Genomic DNA, 22,310 nt, shown 5'->3' on the forward strand with positions numbered 1-22,310 from the left:
GTGCAAGAACACTTTGTTTTTTAGGATTTTTTTTTTTTTTGATAAAACTATTTTTCACATCCCACCTAATATTTTTTTTCCATCAATTTTTTTCATCTTCCACCAGCTCAAACTTGGAGTTAGAAAATAATGAGTTTATTCATCTGTGTTTACCTGTCTCCAAGTCAGTTCCTACCTAGCCCCTCTCCCCCTTGCCTGGACAGCTATAATAGCCTCCTGGTTGGTCCCGTTGTATGCATTTTTGTTCTCACTCCTTCCTCCCCAAAGCTATTGGTTACTTTTTTCTAAATCAACTTCATGAGATATAATTTACATACAATAAACACACCCAATTTTAAAAACACACCTATTTTAATTATACAGTTCAGTGAGTTTTGACAAATATATATATCCAGGTAACCACCACCGTCATGATGTAAAGCTTTCTCTTCACTCCGATTTCCTTCTCTGCACTGTAGGGGAAACAACAATAACAACAACAACAACAACTATGTTATAATGGAAAACAATGCATTGTCTATATGCCATATACTGTACATCCTTCTGAGTTATCTGATTCTAGTCTTTCATTGTCTTTGTGCTATTTTACAACTCTGTACCCACAGCAAAGCAAAATAACTCTTGTGTATAGGAATGCAAATTTTGTCCTGTTCTGTAGACAGACCTCTCTCCTCTGTGTGGAAACCAATTTTGCCTTCATTTGCACATTCATTTCGATATTCCTGATCTTTAGACTTTTGATTTTCAATATCTCCTTTAAATTGGTTGTAATAACCTTACCAGATTACTCATCGAGTTAAACAAAATTTTTAACTCGTATTCATTTTCATATCTGTAAGAGTCATAATTTTACTTTTTTGAAAATTATCTTTTAATAGTCCCATTGTCAGTTAATCCCTCCCTCCCCGCCCTTGGCTCCTGGCAACCACTGATCCACTGTCATCATAGGTTAGTTTTGTCTCTCTAGAATTTCATATCAATAAATTCATTTTTATGTATTGTTTGGCTTTCTTTGAGCATACTTTTGAGATTCATCCATCTAGTTATAGGTATCAGTAATTTGTTCCTTTCATTGCTGAGAAATATTTCATCATACGAGTCTACTACAACTTGTTTTTCCATTCATCACGATGGCGTTTGGATTGTTGCCACTATGAGGCTATTACGAATAAAGCAGCTATGAATATCCAAGTGCAAGTCCTTGTGTGGACATGCTTTTACTTTTCCAGGATAAATGAAAAACTGCCCAATTGCTTTCTCAAATGGCTGTACCATTTTGCATTCCCACATCTTCGTCAGCACTTGGTATTGTGATTCCTTTTAAATTGAGCCATTCTACCCTGAACAAGCCCAATCCCGTCTGATCTTGGAAGCTAAGCAGGGTGAGGCCTCATTAGTACTTGGATGGGAAACCACCTAGGAAGACCAGGTGCTGTAGGCATAATAATAAAAAAATAAGAGATTGTAAACTGACAAGGCCCTTGCAATCTGTGAGGTCAACCAAGGGTTGCCTCATCAAAGGAATGAATGAATGAATGAATAGAGCCATTCTAGTGGGTGGAGGCAAGGACAGCATTTACTTACTCTTCCATCTTAACTGGAAGCCTTATTTCAGTTTCGATTTGCCTTTTGCTGATGACCAATGATGTTGAGCATTTTCCTATGTGCTTATTGGCCATTAGTAAACCTCCTTTTTGTAGAGTCGGTTCAGATCTTTTGACTTTTTTATGTTGAATAGTCTTGTTGAGTCTTAAAGTTTTTTTTTTTTTTTTAAGTATACATTTTGGATAGAAAGCTTTGTTATATATATTTTATCCCAGTCTGGGATTTGGATTTTTCATTTGTCTTTTGAAGGTTTCATTTTGAAGTCAGTTTATCCATTTTTTGGTTATTCTTTTTGTGTCCTAAGAAATCATTGCCTAACCCAGAGTCACAATTTCTTTTTATATTTTCTCCTAGAAATTTCATATTTTAGTTTTTCTTTAGGTCTGATTTGTTTTCATTATTGTATGTGTGGTAAAGGTTGAAGGTGTGGATAAAATGGGGCCACACACTAAACCTCACAAGCTCAGGGGAGGCCAGCATGGCAGGCCCTACAAACTCAGAGACCGAAGGTAACCACATCGAATGGTCTGAACATAAAATTTCCAAACTAAAAGCAAGTCATGGAGGATAGTCCTAGGCCTTGTAGCTTCCTTTGCAAAGGTCAATCTTTACCTTTCGTGAGCCGGTCTTTCTGCATCTAAGACAAGGTACCTTTGAAGTATCAGCGCGATCCTCTTTTCCAGGCCCCTCAGGGCACTCACCAGAGCAGAGACCACAGAACCTCTCATTGTTATCTTGTTCTCTGAATACCTTATGTCTCCTCTTTTGATTTTTTAAAAATTTATTTAAATTAGCTTCAAGTATACAGTACATTGGTTAGACATCTATACGGTTCCTAAAACGATTCCCCCAATTACTCCCTCCCTCCCCTGGCCCTCCACCTAGCCAACATATTAATGCTAACTGCATTCCCTCTGCTGTGCTCCCCATCCTCCTACGATTTTAATGTACAAAATAAGCGCAAAACTGCCATTCTCTGGAAAATTTTCTCAATTTGTTGAGATTTTGCTTCCTGGCAATTGTGGTCAGTTTAGCTCAACTAGACAATTCTCTGAAGGTTTGGATGTTTCTTACATTAACACAGGTCATTTCCTCTAGATATTTAGTCGTTCCAGCACCATTAGTTGACTAACTGTACTTTCCCCATTGAATTAACTTGGCACTTTTGTTGAAAACCAACTAACCATATATAACCATAATAGGGTCTATTTCTGGATTCCCTAGTCTGTTGTATTGCTCTGCATGACTATTCTAATGCCAATCATGGTCTTAGTTACTGTAGCGTGGTAGAAAGTTTTGAAATCAGCTAGTGTTCTTTTTCAAAATTCTGTTTTGGTTATTCTAGTTCCTTTGCACTTTCATATAAATTTCATCAACTCATTAATGCCTACAAAAAAGCAAGTGCTTATCTTTTTCAATGCTTTAAACTTGTCACTAGTTCTCCCCAGTGCATAAGATAAACTCCTCAGCACGACAGCCCAGTGCAGCGGGCCTCTACCATCTCCTCACAAGCCCCCACCTCGCCATTCTCCCCTTTGCTCAGGGAGCTTCAACCAGTTTCATATCCTCCGTGCCTTAGAAAAGTTTTCCGTATCACCTTTGTCTAAAGCAGATACTGGTTATCATCTTTTATCATGTTCTTTACATTTCCTTCCTAGCACTTAGCAGTTTGCAAAATGATATATATGTCCATGTGCTTATTTGTTTACTAGAAGTAGGAACCATATCTATTTTTTTGCAGCTGTTATTGGTAATGCTCAGTGCAGTACCTGGCACGGACATAGCACTCAGTATTTATTGGTTGATGAATGAAAGATGCAGCTTTCTGAATATTTTATTGGGGCAAACCAACATATTTGAATGGGATGATTCTTAAGTCATCTCGAGTAGTTCCCCTTCAGTTCTTGACATGCACTCTCAAGATTCATACACCTACTTCAACCCACTATTCACAGCTTCACAGCCATCCAATAAAGTAAAAAAGAAAGAAAGAAAAAATCATCTGGCAAAAAAGGGAGATGGGGGTAAGGGAGAAAGAATGACATTTTAACACATTAAATTTTTATTGACATTTCCCCTTCTCTCACTTTCTCAGATTATATGAGCATTACAGCGATGGAGAGGGGTTATCAGAGCACCTCTTGTAAATTCCAGGTTATAGGCAAACTGGTCAATGGAAAACTATGGGCCAACAAAATAAGATCTCGGCTCCCCATAAGCTATTTTGACTTTCCCCTTTCTCTTAACGTTAGCTACCTTTGTACAGAGAGGCTTCATCAGGGCTGTGTGGACATGCTGGCTAAATTGACACAGCGATTTCACCAGTATCCTGTGAAGAACCATCAAGGATGCTTTTTGTCATACCAACCATTGGTTTAACATCACAGAAGAAATAAGACCTAATGTTTAGGGTGCAGACAAGTTTCCACTCCACCCTAAACAGTGGTTTATGTCCCACGCTCCCTTGGAAGCTCAGACCAAGCAACCAAGCTTTGCACAAGAAACCTAAACCTGGGAATTGTGTTGAAAAAAGCAGACTGAGTTGGCACGAGCCTCCTCGTACACAGAAGGATCCACTTATTCATGCAGATGGCAACAAGGCAGGACACTTAGCACGACATCAAGGCACTGCTCTTGTTTTTACCTTTCATTCAACTTCCCCACAACTGCTCCAAAAGAACAGGGCTTTGGGTACAGCTTCATTAAAAACACAGTGAGTGCAGTTTAAGAGCCATTGCATTCTTTAGGGTCAGTTTATTACAACTCATCATACCACAAAGAATCACGGTTTAAGGCCATTTATCATGTGTACTATGAAGTAAACAAGACCTTGCCCACAGCTCTCCGCCCCCCAAGCCGCTTCCAAGGGTGGACTGGGAACGTGATACCTGCAGACTCACCACAGAACTGAATAAACATTTTCAGTAAGGGCTCCAGCTAACCCCTTTGGTTTCCACTCTAGAAAAGACTCAATCCATAGCAAAGGGTGCTTGAAAAACAGGTTACTGGAAATGACAAAAAGGACAACAGCGTTTTCTATACAATTAAAAGCAAAGGGATCATTGGCTCACCCTAGTATTTCTTCTGTTATGATAAAGGCAGGACGCCAGCCTTCTAATTTGGCCGTCTGGGCACATGGTAATTGGCTAGGAGACTAGACACTACATTTCATAATTTCATGAGGATAAAACTGAGAAGAGAATGGACATGCTTTTCTCAACGTGGAAGGTATTTTGATTAACTGGCTTAATGGATTAAGTTGCCTGCTGGGCACCGAACTTCCATGGAAAGCAGATAACAGCGTAACTAGGTTCTGGGGCTGCATTTAAGCGAACAGCTGGCTCAACAGCCAAGAAGAATCTTTTGGTTTTCATAATTCCCCCTTCCCAAGCCCTTTGGGCTTATGTTTGTGAAATGCTCAACAGTTCTTGATCTTCATGGAGATAGAAGGAAAACCACTGCTCTCCCCCGTTCCTAATCGCATGGGTTATAGCAAGTAAAGATTAAATCCCATTTTGGCTTACCTAGAACAGCAGGAAAGACACACAGCGGAGGAATGAGGTCACAGCAGTTCTTTGCACGACAATCAGGTGACAGTCAATTGTATTTAACCTTCTCTAGGAAGTTTTACCACATCCCTACAAATTCTTACAAAACAAGAATTACCCAAATTCTCTTTTTTCACTGCCTACGGCATTATTAGCAGCTCTGTGCTGTATGACTAGGGGCCAGAGATCCTCATCAGTTTGGAAAGGGAGGGTAGGGGGAGGAACAGGGAGGTGGTGGTAGATACCATCACTTTTTCCTCCTTCCCTGAGAAGCCAGGAAATCTCTCCACATAAGCCATCCTTCCTCCTGGTTTTCACTAATAGGAAGTAAAGTGTATTTACACACTACGATATTCAGCTAGACTGTACTAGGCATAAGAAACTTAGATACAGGCTCACCCAAGTAGGGAAGAAGTTCTCTGTCACCTCCCGAAATGTAAGACTGCATGAACAAGAGCCAGGGTATCGGATCTAGTGATCCTCTAAGCACAGCACCACCACAGATCAGTTTTCTCTGGAATTAGAATTCTAAAAATCAAGAAAGAAAGGCCAAAGAGTGAGATTGTAGAGACAAATCATTGGAAGAACATTCAATTCCTCGGTCTCTGAAAGAGTATTCGGCAAACACACAGCCCAGCCCTCAGTAGTTGTGTAGGTTATTTCTGTTCACCTCACATGATTCCAGGAGGAAGGAGTGTGTTTCGACCATCTGAAATCCTCACCCTATCATGAAGGTTTAAGAGCATGACTAAGGAACTAAGATGCTGAGTTCTTTAAACAAACGAGCAGTACTTTGGGGATCTAGAGACTAGAATGTTTTTTTAAAGAGAAGTAATTTTCCAAAGCAAAGCAAAAAGTTAAAAAGTGCTCCAAAGCCCCTGAACATTTTCTTTCAATATTTACTTGCTCTAGAATGTATACCATATTCTAGGGTAGACCTTTTAAAGTAAAGGTGGGAGGACAATCTGCCACTGCCACTTGATCCATTCTTCGTATGTGATTTTGATGTCCTCTAGTTATAAATTTCCTGGTTTCTAATGTGATGTGCAGAAAAAGGTCTTATAAACCTCAAATGGATAAAAGCAATGCTAAATAAAAAGATGAGAAAAAGTGATAAGAATTAGTCATACCTCTATTGACTCTGATTATCAGCTTTGTAGCTGAAACCTGTTTGAATCTTATCAGATTCATGGATTAGGCTGTGTTAAACCATGTTACTAAACAATACTTAGATGTCCCAGATTTCTACTCATTACCAAGGGCTTTATTTATATACACTTGTATTGCCTCAAGTGCTTGGTTAAATAATGATGCTTGTGATATGACTGGACCCTAAATTTATATTACAGTTTTAAAAAGAGACAATCAGCATGTATAATGTTTTGACCTCTAGCAAGTAGAGGTCCTGGATAGGTCATAGGAGTTTTGTCTCTTCTAAATAAACCTGTAATTTAACTTCTAACCTGAAATAACTTTGTGCCAGCAAAATGATAATGAATATATATTTTAAATGCCCATAGTAACTGGTATTTATATTGCAGTGACTGCATGCAAGCCCAAATAAAAAGGCTAGTGGGTAAGTTCATTGCTTAAAGTTCGTAAACTTTGCAAACCCTACACCACTGAAGAGTAACTACACTGCAAAAGCTATCTGGTATTCTAATGGGGTTCCATGCTGAAGAACTAGATGTACAGGAAAGGTTAGCAATGTACTTTATTTTACAGGACTAGTTACTTGGTTACCACAACTTCTTTCTTACTGCAAGTTGTACATGCTAAATATAGTCCCTGCATATCTATTTGGTTCTTTAAATGAAATCGTGGACTATTTCAAGGGCTTAAGACTCTCAGATGCTGAGAGTGACCAAAGATAACATGACATGAAAACAAAACTTCACGAACAGTAACATTGCTTTCATCCTCTACTACATGTACCCACACATACATACCACAGCTGACAACAAGATGCCCAAGAGTCTGGACTGAGAATTCTTACCAACAAAAGGAGTGATTTCAAAAATAAGAGACATGCAAAACTTTCACACTATTCTTTTCCATTCTATTCCCAATCGTTTCCTATAACACCTCATGACAACTAAAAGTAAGCGGATCTTGGGTATAATAAAGCCAGAAGTTCTTTTCACTTAAGCTTTGGTCAACAGAAAAAAAAAGAACTTTAGCACAGTCGTTTTCAGATGTGTTCTTTGGTCAAGCGGTATAAAGCTCTCTGAAAGAAATCCCTTTTCCCAGTATGAAAACGGAGTTAAAATAGAGGATCCCAGTTTAGCAAAGAGATATGTGTTCAGAATTTCTTAAAAAAAAAAAAAAAGTAATGGAAGGCAAAGCCTCCTGATGTCAGGTTAGAACTATCTTAAGACATTAAGAATAAAGAGAACTAGAATTCAGAAAAGTAATACTTAAATGGGTCAGCTTCTAAAAAGGGTAAGTTAATAACTTTAATCCTTAAATAGGAATATGACAAATGATTTCTGAGCAGAGGATTTACCAACATCTTCCTTTACCAGCTTAAATCCTAGTCTAGACCCAGACCCAGGCAGAGGCCGTCATAATTTTGAAAAGCAGAAAGCAGTAAGCGGCAAACCACAGATGTCCTGCCCTTCTGCACTGCCCTTGCTCCTCGCCCCAGCAGGAGTGCATGCTACTCCCAGGAGCAGCTCTGCCCCAAGCAGTGAGGCGTCAGTCAGCTTCACCACGGAGGTCTGACCGGGGCGGGATGTGGGTGCCTTTAAATAATTTAAGTGTTCTAAACAGGACGGGAGTATTAGGTTAGAGCTTGGGAAGAACAGAGAAACCGGACATACCCTCAGACTGTGACCAGCAAGAAGAAATATTTGATGGCGAGAGAACAAAATGGAACAAGACCAAGCCCTGGGAAGATCATGACCGGAGGGAGTTATACAACACAGGGGAATTTCAGCAGTGTTAGCGTTTACTGTTTTACTTAAATGGCTAAACTTAAGAAACTAAAGGGAAAACACTTGGGTTGATTACTTGTCTGGTTAAATAAGAAATGTCAAGGTTGGCAGCCTCTGAGATCTGGAGTGGAAGTAAGTGGAAGGCACTTGCTCCCTAGGGAGGTGGGCCAGGTGAGTCTTGAGGCTGTAGAGCCAGGGCTAGCAGGAACTTTGAATGGGCCCACGTCTGCGAGGTGGCTGAGAGAGGGTGATGGTCTGCGTGGTTAGCAGACACAGGCTAGGGTCAGTGTGATTTCACAAGTAGAATAGTTATAAAATAAAACATTTTTTAATGGACAAAAAAAGAAAAGTGAGCCTTTTTTTTGGAAAAAAAAAAAAGGTGAAATGTAGCAAAAGAAGGATGTGAAGCAGTTTTTTTACTATTTACAAAATGCCATTTAGAGTGGAGGTGGCCACCGTCAGTTGAGGAAATGTCTTTTGTGTGAGATGGCCACAGAGGTGTGGTTCCTGGAACTGGCTCAGAAAGGCCACACACTGTCCCGGGTGAGGAAGAGTTCCTCTAAGGGAGCACCAAAAAGGCTCAGTCTTCTGTTTCTTCATATGTAGTCTCATCGAAGGGCCTGTCCAATAGAGGTACCAACCGATGACGGGAATACTTCAGTTGTAATAGGTCCCCAACTTCGTCTATCTCCTTTAAAGCCTAAAGTATAAAAGACAAAGCAGAGCTGAGTCAGAGCCAGCAGGATGCAGGCATGCCTGGTGCTTTACTTTCCTAAAAACAACTGTGGCCAAGTTATCCTCTGGTGGGACCGTCTGTGTCTAGTACATCTACTCTGATCAGACTACAGTACAAAAGAGCTGCTTTATGAGCAAGGAGGTTAGGCTGACCATGAATAATGCGTTGTGAATAGCAGGTATACAGGAATAAGGGTATAATTCATCAAAGTTTGTCATGCTTGGTAGGAAAAGGAATATGCACCCTGGACTTGTCAGGCTGGCCACAATTTGTCATCTCTCCTTTTATAGTTCAGTCCTTGTTCTTTCCATGATCACATTACCAGAAAACTGCTGAGAAGTCTGTACTGAGATGCTTCCTAGAGGCAAAACAGATAGTCCCCAAAGTGGACTGCTATGCAGACTCAGTAAGAAAAAATGAAAGCCGTGAGGAGGAGACTCTGTGTGGCTAATGGACAGGCTGCAGGTAAGGGAGCAAAGAAAAGACAGAGCCAGGATTTGAACTTCAAAATCCTAACCTTGAGAGAACATCCCATCTTCCCATCAAAACTCTAGCTGTCTCAGTATAACTTTCTTTTCTGTAAAACTATTTTTCAAAGAAAATATATTTCTTATAAAAAACTCAAACATTAAGGCAAGTTATGAAATAAAAAGTCTCTTCCTGATTGCTACACTAGTCCTACCTGGTAGAGGCAATCTGTGTATGGTTTCTTACATGTATTTTTAAAAAATAATTTCATGAAGTATAACATACATACAGCAAAGTATGAATCATCGTCAGTTAACCTTTCCGAAAAGCAGCAGCACAAAGCGAGTCGAAATAGATGATCCCAATATGAGAAATTCATAATTTCTCAGAAAACAATTTAATGAAAGGATAGTGAAACTCTATGCCCCAGATAACCTCTCAGAGAAATCCAAGGAAGATAGCAAAAATTTTTAAATCCCAGATTCGAAGGCTAATAAAAGCACCTGGCACAGGTCACAGGATGCAGTTTTCAATTCATGGCAGCGCTCCAGCCCTGTCACTCATTCCCCAAGAACCTGAGGATATTATTTAGTGCATCTAATAACAAATCTGGGGTGAGTGGACCTGGGCTTCAGAGACAATGGCTTTATCTATAATACCATCTCATTAGACTAAGAAACAGTAAGGGGCCAGTAGAAGCTTTGTAACTGAGCACGACTCTCCAAATTTCCATCAGAGCATATAAATTTTCTGTCCACTCATATGGCTATTGCTCCATATGAAAATGCATACTTTCTCTTTTAAAAAAAAAGAATCGGTTCATTATTGGTAAAGATACATTTACCTGTTCTTAAATTAACTTTTAAAAATCAGTGTTTGTAGGAAGAAAAAAAAAAACCACTAATAAATAGTATTCCTTATTTATTCTAGCATAAGATAAAATATTCTTCACTCCAAATGTGAAAAATATAAAAAGCAAGTAAGAGCTAGATTTCAATACGTTATCAGAACAGTGGTATCTCTGAGAAGAGGTTTAACTGAAAGCTCCACATGGAAATAATTTACATATTAGTTTATGTATTGCAAATAAAATGGTACTATTCAAATATTTTTAACCCACATAAAAATATTTAAAATTTAGCCCTTTAATTTTTTGTTTTAAAAAGAAAGTTTATTTCTTTTTTCTATGATAGAAGAAAATAAAATTTGGATTGTTTTTCCCTATTAAAAATATAATAAGAGTAGCAATGATGAGAGGATAAATAAGTTTGACGTGGGGACCGTGATCAAAATTCACCTTTTTAAGATGTAAAATTCATCGCTTCTTAGTATAGTCACAGAGTTGTATAACTTTCATCGCTATCTAATTTTAAAGCATTATTACCTCAGAAAAGAAACCCCATACTCACATCAATCATTCCTCATTCCTCCCTACCCCCGAGTCCTGACAACCACCAATCTTATTTTCTGACCCTCTCAAGTTTGCCTTTTCTAGACATTTTGTGTAAATGCGGTCTTTTGTGTCTGGCTTTTGTCTGGCTTCTTTCACGCAGCATAATGTTTTCAAAGTCCATCCATGTTGTAAGGGTCCAACTTCATCACTTTTGTATGTAGTTCCAGTTGCCCAGCACCATCTGTTGAAGACACTATTCTTTCCCCATTGATTAGCCTTGGCTCCCTTGTTAAAAATCAACTGGCCAGATGCTTGGGTTTATTTCTGGACTCTTCATTCTATTCCATTGGTCTACATGTCTATCCTTTTGCTAGAATTTCACTGTTTTAATTACTGTAGCTCTGTAGTAAGTTTTGAAATTAGGAAGTTTGAGTCCTCTAACTTCAATTTTTTTTTTTCAATACTCTTTTGGCCATCTGGGGCCCCTTTACATTTTCATATGAATTTGAAGATCACCTTTTCCAGGTCTGTAAAAACATGCCATTAGGATTTTGACAGGGATTGAACTGGATCTATAGAACTTGCTATACCACCATCTTAACAATATTAAATCTTCCAATCCATGAATATGGGATATCTTTCCATTTATTTGAGTCTTACTTCTTTTCTTTTAGCACTGTTTGGATGCTATCACAAACAAGATTTTCTTAATTTCATTTGGTCAGTGCTGCTGTATAGAAATACGCTAGTTTTTGTGTGTTGATCTTTCACTCTTTGAGTTTGCTGACATTTACTAGCTCTAGCAGGTCAGGTTTTGTTGGTGGATTTTATGGCATTTTTCTATATTTAGAATAATCTCAGAAGGCCCATTACTAAATGAAAACTCGTTTGTATCTCATAAAATTCATGTTTACTTCACCGAAACAGCATAAGACAAAATGACTTCAACAAACTTATGGTTTCAAAAAATGCACTTTATGCTTTAGAAAAACTAAATGGAAGGCAGTTAAACAATCTCTCAAGTGGATCTTATGAAAGAACTCTCGATTGGCAACCATAATTGTTGGCAACAGAAATCTGCTTAGATACATGTTTACATCTAAATTCTTTCATGAATATGTACAGTTAGTTCTCAGCAAAGTTGTTGTTAGAAGACATAATTTATTACTTTAGCCATTGTTTATAATGACACATATTGTTTAAGAGGCATGTCAAAACTCCTAAACAGTTAAGTACAGTAGAATGAAAAAAAAAAAAGCTGATCTCTGGGTTAAAAAAAAAAAAATCAATGCAGATGTCTCTGGGGACATGGAGTGAGCAAAACAGGCTTAGCTCCTATCCTCAAGATTTATCTAATGTAGAAGATTGTCATTAAATAACAGCTGTGACTAATTTACTAAGGGGACACCTTAAGATTCCAAGGGAACCTTAAGCAGGAGAGTTTGGGAATACCCTTGAGCAAGTTTCCTTTAAATGGAGATGTGAAGAATGAGTAGGAGTCAGCCACACAAAAGAAAGAGAAGGCTCAAGAGAGAAAATTCTACAGACAAAACAACATACAAGAAAGCTTAGACGAGAAAAACAGCTAGAGTAGAAAAAGAATCATATAGTTGCAGAAGCCATAAAGAGAGAGTGGGGCGAGATGAAGCTGGGAAATCCCCCAGGGGATTTTTTGATCACACAGGGTCTGGTCTGCAGTTGTTTGTAAATAGAAATGTTTTAAGCAGCATTGCATACTCCTTCCTCTATTTTACTGGTAAATATCTTAGGTGCTCAAAGAACATCAGGGTCAATAGATGATTAATTCCATCTGCTATATAGGCATTCTTAGTATAAGGTATATTTATATCAAGGTGAAAGTATCTACTCACAGTATCAAGAATTTCTTTGGTATGAGCTGCCGACAGGCAAAACCTGGCTCTGGACTCAATGATTGGGGTAGCAGGAAATCCCACCACAACTACACCAATGTTCCGCTTCAGCATCTCCCGTCCAAAGGCGCTGCAAAGGGGGACACAAGGAAAGGAAACCAGAGGAGTCATAAAGCACACAGTACAAAGGTCTTGGGGTCCTGAATGATTTAAACTCTTGGGTGATGCAGGCACTGGACACTTCTATTAGGAATTTCCTCTAACTTCTTTTAAAGTTAAAACTGACAGTTCACAAAGACTTCTTTTATTCATTCCTAAGGTAGTCATCTCCCAAATGGTTTCTTTCATAAAGGTGAAAGAATATAATTGGCAGAGACTAATTTTTAAGAAATCGTGCCTAAAATAATTTGTAGTTGTAGCCTTAAAGTGTCTCAGACATGTAACAGTGGTTCGGGGAATTCAAAACGAACTTAAATTTAAAACCCGGTCCTTGAAATGTTAGGCTTAAAAGTTCTTAAGATTATAAGGATACAGAGGATCTGCTGTGACATGGACATCTTTTTGCTGGCAGAACAGTCGACTAGCATTAACCCTCAAGACCTGACTGACTTGGGTGTCAAGCTGCCTTTGGAATTCAGGGTTTCTTTTTTTTGTTGTTTGTGAGGTCAGCACATCCCCAGGATTTAGCTGATTGATTAGACTACACAATTCTCAACCTGTCCCCCACAAGGCAAACTGGTGGCATGTGACTTTATTCAACATCTGTATCTTGTCTAAATAACACAATTCTAACTTTCATGTAAGTTTTGTTATATTTACTAAATTATGTTTTGTCTTTTCCTCTTGTTGACTTACCTCATTTCTTTTAGTCTTTTCCCTTAGGTGTTTAAAGTACTGGTTTGAGAATAAAAAAATCCCACACATTTTAGTTACATCAGTAACTAATTACTACATTCGTGTCAGCCTTTCCCTACACCCTCTAGTACAAATACATTGCCTTCATGTACTTCCTTTGTGTCAGGAGGAGCCTGAGCGCCCTGCATCTTCAGCACATGCTCCCAAACTGTCCAGTGCTTTATTCCAACTCTGCCTCACCTTCTCTAAATCGCAATTATAATGCACACAGTTTCATCTAAGTAGAATAGATTGGACACAATTTTCTTTAAAGAGTTCTAGACTAAGTCCTCTAGACTGAATAATTCCTCAAGTTCATGATAATTCCATTTAAAGAATGAGAAAAGTCTTACGCCTCTGCTTTTTGGTTCATTTCCACCATCTCTTCTGAAGGCCATAATGCCAACTGCCCATATGACTTTCTGTTGGAAACTGAACTCCTCTTTTTCCTCGATGGGCACCTTTTCTCAATTTCCTGCTCATTATCCTTGAAATCACCATATTTCCAAGTGCACTGATTTAATTTTCCTCTGATATTCACTTTGATAAACATTTACTGAGTGGCCCTCTGAATGCTAGGGACTGTGGTGGGCACTGGAGATTCAAAGATGAATGAAAATAATTGCTTCTTTAAAGACTTCAATTAAACCTGAGAAATGACCTTATGCAATTTTGTATTTAAAATCCAGTCAAAACTCAAATGTGAATTATTTTACATCTCTGGTGCAATTTTACATGCAATTATTTTGCAAATAATTATAGTGGCTCACTTTGTATTTGCTTTTCAACTGTCTTCTGGTTTTGTTATATGTCTGTACTTCTCAAATACATTGGGAGGTATTCCAGGGCAAGGCTTTCCACTATATACACCTTGCGCAGCCACATGCAGTACACACCCTGACCTTATGGCTCACTACTCACCCCCCTGGGCACTGCACTTCAGCTCCACTCACCTCCTTGCTATTCTTCCACTGGCTAAGTATGTTCCCACATTATGGCCTTTGCATAGAAGCTTCTTTCTCCAAGTGGCTAACTCTCTCGGCCCCTTCAAGCTCAGATGTCACCTCCCCTTCCCGCTGAGGATCACCCTGACCGCCCTATCTAATACAGTAAAACAGCCCACCCACAGTGCACTCTCAATCCCCGTCTGCTGTTTTTTTCCCCATAGTGTTTAACATTTACTAACGTCTTACATAATTTACTTATTTATTACGTTTGTCTGACTCTTGCCTCACTAAAATGTAAGCTCTACAGAGTGGATTTTTATTTCTGCGTGTTGTTTGCTGATCTATCTTAATCCCTTCCCCCTAGAAATGAGTGCATTAAACTCAAATGTTTGTTTAATGAAAGTCTAACAAGTTAACATATTTTACAAATTGAAATCCACTAATCTATTGCATATGTAGCAAATAAAGGTTACCATAATGAGGCCAAGACAATTTTCCTTAACAAAATACAAAAGCCTAAGTCTCACATCATAGAAACCTTAAGTATAGAGACCAGTGTATAATCCACAACAAAATGTACCCGATTTTGGCTGGCATGTAGAGCATCAATGGCACCACTGGAGAATCTTCATTTCCATAGATGATGAAGCCCATCTCTTTCAGACGTCTCCTGAAATACCTTGTGTTTTCAGCTAACTGCTGTATACACTCTTTGCCTGGAAAATCACGGGGAAGGAAGCAAATAATACTAAGGAAGGAGTGGAAAAAAGACAACAATCTCCTCTATCTCCATTCTATCGATCAGTCCTATTTTATTTCTTCCTTTCCAACATAAAATATTTTTGCTCAATTAACTGTATGGAATATAAATATAAACAAATATATCTTGTTTTGTATTCTATCATATTAGGAGTTGACAGATTTTATAATAAAGTACAAAATAAAGTTTAACAGCTAATATCTCCATTTCACATTAGCATCCTCAAACGCTGTCATCAATACCACCTCATTTAACACTCTACCATCCCTTTTCAGTAGGGAGGATATTTATTATTATCTTCATTTTATAAACATCACAAACGTGATGACTGGCCTACAGTCACACGGTAACAAGCAGCACAGCTGATACTAGAACCTAGGTCTCTCAATTTCAATATTCATTCTAATTAACCATGCTGTAAATAATTTTACACATAAGACCAGAGACAGAGCCATTTGGAGCCCCCAATTATCCTCTTAAGAGTATTTGTTACCATTACCCTAAAACACCGATCAGACAGCAACAGCATATCCATAATACTAAAAATCATATTTTTAACCCTACTTTGTTCGTCTTCCCTATAACACAAAGGGATTAAAACATACATTTCTCTAACTGCTAACTGACTAAGTATTTGGACTGTTTTTTGACATTATGGTAGGTCAGTCTAGGAATAAATGTCCGAACAACTGTTCTCTCATAGACAGCAAGCCATAAATTCTAAAGACCAGCTCACGAAGGGCTAAGGACTGTTTTACGGTTTATATATGAATACTTACAAATAAGAAAAAGTTAGTCATTTTTTCATATATATTAGAAAGCCAGCAAATTAATATTTTTAAAAACATAAACATGATACAGTTTAAAAAACTAATCAATTGGAAATACAGATGGCTACAAATTTCCTTAGAATTAGAATACTAGCATATCCACCATTGATGGGAAGCTACTCTAGATAAGTTTGCCACAAACAACCCCAAATTAATCCTCTTCACGTAAATAATTTCAAGTTGACCAGAGACTAACACTCAAGTTTAGATTAGCTTAGTGTGAACTCTGAACATCACTTAAGTTGTGACATCTGTCTCACAAATAATAAAGCAGACATTAAAGTGTGTTATATTTAAGTATGTTGAGAAATGATGAGTCATTTATCCTAATTTTTCCCTAGCAATACCAAAATATGCTTACTCTATATTAAGAATAAGAAACTTCCACTTCTGGCCATGATGGAGTACCAGGGACCAGCTTATTTTCCTACTGTAAACAACAGAAAACTAGAAGTATGTAAAACAATGGTTTTTAGACATTGGGCCACAGGCAGTGCAGGACTGTGCCCATGGAGAAGGTTAACAGGAAGTGTGTGCAGAGGGGGACCCAGTTTTGTCGGCTGAGGACACCAGAGATGGAAGTTGGCTAAGGTGGCTAGCATTCGTTAGGCAGCGTACAGGAGAGGATGGAGGCGTAAAGAGAGAACTTTGGGGGATCTTCAGAAGGGTCCACTTGAGCCTTTGGCAGAGTGCTGATCTGTACATGTATGAGAAGAAATCAGGGGTTGGGAAAGATCCACCAGAAAGCAGCAGAGCAATAATTCCCAGTGCATAATTTGTACTTTCACCCACCAAAATGGAAAGACCTCAAAAGGGTATCACACTAGTAATGGAGCTAAATTAGCCCTAGACTAACAGTTGCTCTGGACTGCTGCTAACAAACCTAAAAGCCAGTCTCAAAAGGACTCAATTGATTCCAAGAAGAAAGTCCAAAATCACCTGAAGAAACACAATAAAATCCATCACCCAATGACGTAAAATTCGCAATGTCTGCTACATAATAAAAACATTCCAGGCATTCAAAGAAACAAGAAAATATAACCCACCACTAGGAGAAAATTCAATCAATAGAAATAGGCTAGAAATCACGGAATATTAGCTGACAAGAAAGTAAAAATGCTATTAGAAATATGCTCCTGCATTCAGAGAAGTGGAGGAAACATGGAGAGAAAGGAAACAAAGACACAATCAATACATGCAACGACGCTGATCAATCTCAAATGCATGTTAAATAAGCCAGACACAAAGGACATAATTATAGTGACAGAAAACAGATTTGTAGTTTCCAGGGAGTGCAGAGAGGATTGACAGCAAAGGGGTACACAGGAACTTTTGCGGGAGGGTGACAAAAATATTTTACACCTCCATTGTAGTATGGTTACAGGACTGTATACATTTGTCAAAATTCATGGAATTATAAATTTAACATTGATGAAATTATTGCATATAAATGATATCTCATTGAAGATTTTTTTAAAAAAAAACTGAGTGATGTATTTGCATATTAGTATATGTTAATTTTCTCTGGACTCCCTTTATTATTTTTTCAACTTGTTACCTTTTTATTATCATGAACCAAATAGCTTCTATTTAAAAATTCCAAGATATTTATTTCAAGAATATCAAGAAAAAATTATCAAAAAAAAAACCCCAAAAGACAAGAAATGTTAAGAGATTTAGACCTTAACTTTTCCAACTGCTGTATCACATTTTAAGCAAGTTCTCTTTTATGAAAAGAAGTAGAAATCTCAGCCCCACCATTCGTCATTATCTACTCTCTGACAAGAGTCCCAGAAGAAAACACATCTAAAATAACACACATATACACAATCTGAAGATAATGGGACTAGGCATTTAAAATCCTCAATTTATATATCCTTATTATTGTTGAATAGTTCTTTTCTAAAGATATACCACAATTTGTTTATCCATTACATGTTAATGAATATCATAGTTGAGATTATCAAATTTCATTTTGGCAGCTATATATTCAGATTAAAAAGAATTTTCTCCTTATGAAAACACTAGTTCAAAAAGTTATGTGTACCCCTCTATGTTCACTGCAGCTTTATTTATAATAGCCAAGATATGGAGACAACTTAAGTGTCCATCAATGGAGGAATGAATAAAAAAGATGTGGGTGTGTGTGTGTGTGTGTGTGTGTGTAATGGAGCCATAAAAAGATGAAAAATTGTCATTTGTGACAACATGGATGGATCTTGAGGATAATATGCAAAGTGAGATAAATTAGATGAAAACTGTCTGATTTTACTCATATGTGGAATATAAAAGAAAAAAGTAACAAATGAGCAAACGTAACAAAACAAAAACAAACATAGATACAGAAAACAAAAAGGTGGTTACCAAAGGTGAATGGACAGTGGGAGGAGGGTGAAATGGGTAAAGGAGGTCAAATATATGGTAATAGACAGAAACCAGACTTTTGGTGGTGAGCATGCAGTAAAGCACACAGTTATCAAATTATAATGTTGAACACCTGAAATTTATGTTATTAACCGATTTTACCTCAATAAAAAATTTATTTTAAAAAAGAATTCTCTTCTAAATATATATTTAAGCATCCTAGACATATCCAAATCAAAGAATAACTATTACAATTAGCAATTAACAACTCACTTTCATTTGATCCTGCTTTAGGTGAATATGGATAAAGAATGTACTATTTATACTTTAAACATAAAGGAATAGGCCCACAGATGTTAAATTACTTTCTCCAAGGCCTTTTATTCAGTAGGAGGCAGATCAAGGTTTTCTAACCCTAGTTAGTACTTTTCCTTCTATTCACACCACGAAATTATGCATTTTTCAAACTTTAAAGCGTTTAACCCTTTACTGGGGAACAACGTTTTTATCTTATTTTTAAAACGGCACTTACTGGCAAATGAATGGGGTAAAGATGAATGAGTGAAAGAGCCTAAGGAGACACAGGGCAAGTATGAGATGGGTGAAGAGTGGTTCTTCCAATAAACTCATCTTCATTAGCAAACTACAATCATCACTAATGAGCAAGGAATAAAGACTGAGTGGAAGAATCAAGACCAGTGCTAGGGAAAGAAGTCAACTACATCAGAAACGGTGGTCACAGTGAAGCACAGAAATTAAGTAGTCTGTTTATCCTACAAGGTTGAACCATGAAACTGCTGATATTTGACTATTTTGACATAAAAAGGGCAACTTTGTATGGTTTAATCTAATAATTTAAAAGATAACAGGAGAAACAGCCAAATAAATGTAAATAAATCAGTAAGCTTTGACATTTATATATCCTAGAAAGCAGTTATCCCCTATTCTTGAGATGACACTGAATTTTAATGGACAATAAAGCTACCCATTTAGAATTAAATGTCATATGAAATACCAGCTAATATTAATGCAAGAAGTATACTTGCTACTTAAGTCTGATCAATTAATTGAGTTCTATGGCGTTTTCTCACTGCACAGTTGCGGCGGTATCTGGTCTACCACAGATTTAAAAACAAAGAAAATTTAGCCTTGTTTAAAAAAAAAACAACACTCTTAAAAAGTGTTTATCCTTGCCTGAGAAAGAATAGATGGTAATATAAGAGGTCAGCATTCTCTATTTTTCAAACATAAACCTTTACTTTTAAGGGTGACAAGAAACAAATGCAATTTGGAGAAGATCTCTGCACTGATTCTCTTGAACCTTACAAATGAACCTTACTCTGTGGTTGTCCTTTTGGACTTTGTCAATATGGTTTATTAGAATTAAACCATTTTTAGATCCTCTTCTATAAAAATGGCATGACACAAACAGAAAAAGTAAACTGTCTAGTTAATTTTTCAGAAAATATAGCAGATAACTTTAATAGGTCATTTTTAGTCCTCAACGTCTTTGAAATAAATTTTATACTCAGGAAGGAAGGAATATAAAGTATCAATAGGTTATGATGGCATCATTAGTTAATTAATTCTTTTAAGAAAACGGAAAGCCTAAAAAGAGTGGAGGACGGAGGTGGAAGGAGCAACACAAACATCTACCTATTGTAACCACTGTATGTTGAAAACTTTAAATCGCTTTTACAAAACAAAATCCGATTTTGAGAGCTACATTTATTATCCACTGCCAAATAGATTTTTGAAGTTGTACCAACTGCATTTGAGCCATTTTTGAAAGAAATACTTTTTATCAAGTCTTAATCCAGAATTCTCAGGATTCTCAACCATGTAATCTAAAGGTCTGAAGGAACTACTGTATTATTACTCAAATAAAATTCCATAGCCCTCCCAGAAAAGTATCGATTAGACCAGATATTGATCTATGAGCTACAAATTTTCTAAAATCTCAGGACTAAAGTAAGCGATACAAAGGGCAGCATTTTGTCTTAAATGACATTAGTGCTAACTACTCAGAATTTATGCTTCAAAGAGCATAGCATGTACTCACCTGCTTAAATAGTGATATAATTTTCAATTTAGCTAATGAGCTTTTTATATAACTTATAATCAAAAAATGTGTTCGAGGCTGCAACTTCAAAAATAACATTTCCAGAGTTAACTGAATCTTTTAAAATAAAGGGCACAAATATAAATGATATTCAGCCAGAGTTGATCCCCTAACTCACATTATACTCCATTATACAGCTCCTAATCTTCTTAGATTTCCTGGATATGTTGTTATAATCTGCCTTCCTGGGAAAAATAAAATAAAATTACTGCTACCCTTCAGACTTATACTTTCCAGTTAATTAAAATGGCTGAAAGAATTCGAAATCAAAGCATTTTTTCCCCTCTTCCCCTTAAATGTCATAGTCTCAAAGCATACAAGGGTTTTCTCAAATAGAGTAGGTAGCCCCCAAAATGGTTTCAGTTAGTTGTAAGCATTCATATGAGTTAAAAGACACCCTTCAAAAGTATTTTTAAAGAAACAGAATAAACTCAGATATTCTCAGTGTTTACTTCTCCTGTGTCAAGAATGTGTCTCCACCAACATTTAAAACTGGATCTTATATATCAAACCCCTTAAAAGTGTTTATAATATCAGGTAAATCAAGTCACATGTAACTATGTTTTCAAAGGCTATTCCCATAGTAATTTTCAAAGCTCTTAGTACTCCTTTGAAGGAAAGAAAATGTGTAATATAGCAAGCACAATGTCAGGTTCGATGTGCTTTTTTCCTAATAAAGTAATTTCTAATTATGGGAAAATTACATTTTGCTTCAGTTATTATATCTCTAAATATTACCACATCAGTCTAGGGCCTTAACACCCTGAACACACCCAATCTCGTCTAAATATTACCAGATGAACTACTAACCCGCCTTACTTCCTGATAAGAACTATACTGAACCTAAACATATGCCATTCTTTGACCCAGTAATTCCATTCCTAGGTACATATACTCAAAAGAATTGTGTACTAAAATACCAAAAGACATGTATAAAAATATAACTCTTGATAACAGCCCAAATCTACTAGTAAATGTCCAGGATGTAGAAACTGTAACATAGGCAAACAATATGATACTAAACAGCAATGAAATGATTTATTGTTCCATTCAAACATGTAGATGAATATCGAAGGCATAATGATGAATAAAATATTGCAGATTCAAAAGAGTGATTACATGTAAAGTATTATATGTAGGATTCCATTTATATGAAGTTCAAGAATGGGCAAGAATATAGAGTAATATAAGTCAAAATAGTGGCTTATCTTTGGCCAGGAGGAATGGACTGGAAGAGGCACAAGACAGCCTGTGGGATACTAGAAATAAGTCTATATTGTTATCAGGTGGTTAGATGGGTGTGTTATTTATTAACTGAATTGTAAGCCTAAGATTTGTGTACTTTACTGTATGAATGTCAAAACTTAAACAAAAATAAAAGTTTAAATACTTGGAAAATCAACTGAAGTCAAAAACTGGAATGAGGTTAAATTTCTGATCTCACAATTCATAATCTTAAATATACCCACCTACTATTTAATAATCACCCTTTTACTTAAAAACAAGGTGGTGCTGGGTGCTCCAGGAATTTTTAAGACAGGGAAAATGTTATGAAAACAGCACTTCGGAGTTAAAGCCCTTGCCTGGAGGCAGGAAACGAAAGCATAAAGGGGTTGGCCCTGACTTTCTTTCCTTCTTTGGCTTTTAAAATAATCATGAATGAATGAACAAATGAGACAATGGTGGACATAAAAATATTTATTTTCCATCTGTGCATCTACTTTCATTCCCATGAAGTCATTTTTTCCCCCTAGATGTTTTACTACTAGCTTTTTCTTGTGCATATTCTGCCAAGAGGGAGAGGGCTGAGGGAAGCCTGGCACAAAGTACTAGTAA

The 22,310-nt window shown here is 37.1% G+C and overlaps 1 protein-coding gene and 1 pseudogene across 2 annotated transcripts in view; one reads left to right on the plus strand and one right to left on the minus strand.

Annotated features, from left to right (window-relative positions):
- The first annotated feature begins 1,322 nt into the window (after positions 1-1,322).
- On the plus strand, positions 1,323-1,441 carry LOC120619913 (uncharacterized; annotated as a pseudogene).
- Positions 1,442-3,423: 1,982 nt separating this feature from the next.
- SPTLC2 (serine palmitoyltransferase long chain base subunit 2) overlaps positions 3,424-22,310 on the minus strand; it is an 82,639-nt gene continuing 63,752 nt past the window's right edge. For both annotated transcript variants that reach the window (XM_039883928.1, XM_039883926.1), the window contains exons 10-12: positions 14,979-15,114; positions 12,558-12,687; positions 3,424-8,789 (exon numbers count right to left, since the gene is read on the minus strand). In XM_039883928.1, coding sequence (XP_039739862.1) covers positions 8,670-8,789; positions 12,558-12,687; positions 14,979-15,114 — 386 coding nt within the window. In that variant the 3' untranslated portion in view covers positions 3,424-8,669. The remainder of the gene's footprint in view (positions 8,790-12,557; positions 12,688-14,978; positions 15,115-22,310) is intronic.

This window comes from Pteropus medius, unplaced genomic scaffold, assembly GCF_902729225.1.
Source record: "Pteropus medius unplaced genomic scaffold, Ma_sr-lr_union100, whole genome shotgun sequence".
NCBI lineage: Eukaryota > Metazoa > Chordata > Mammalia > Chiroptera > Pteropodidae > Pteropus > Pteropus medius.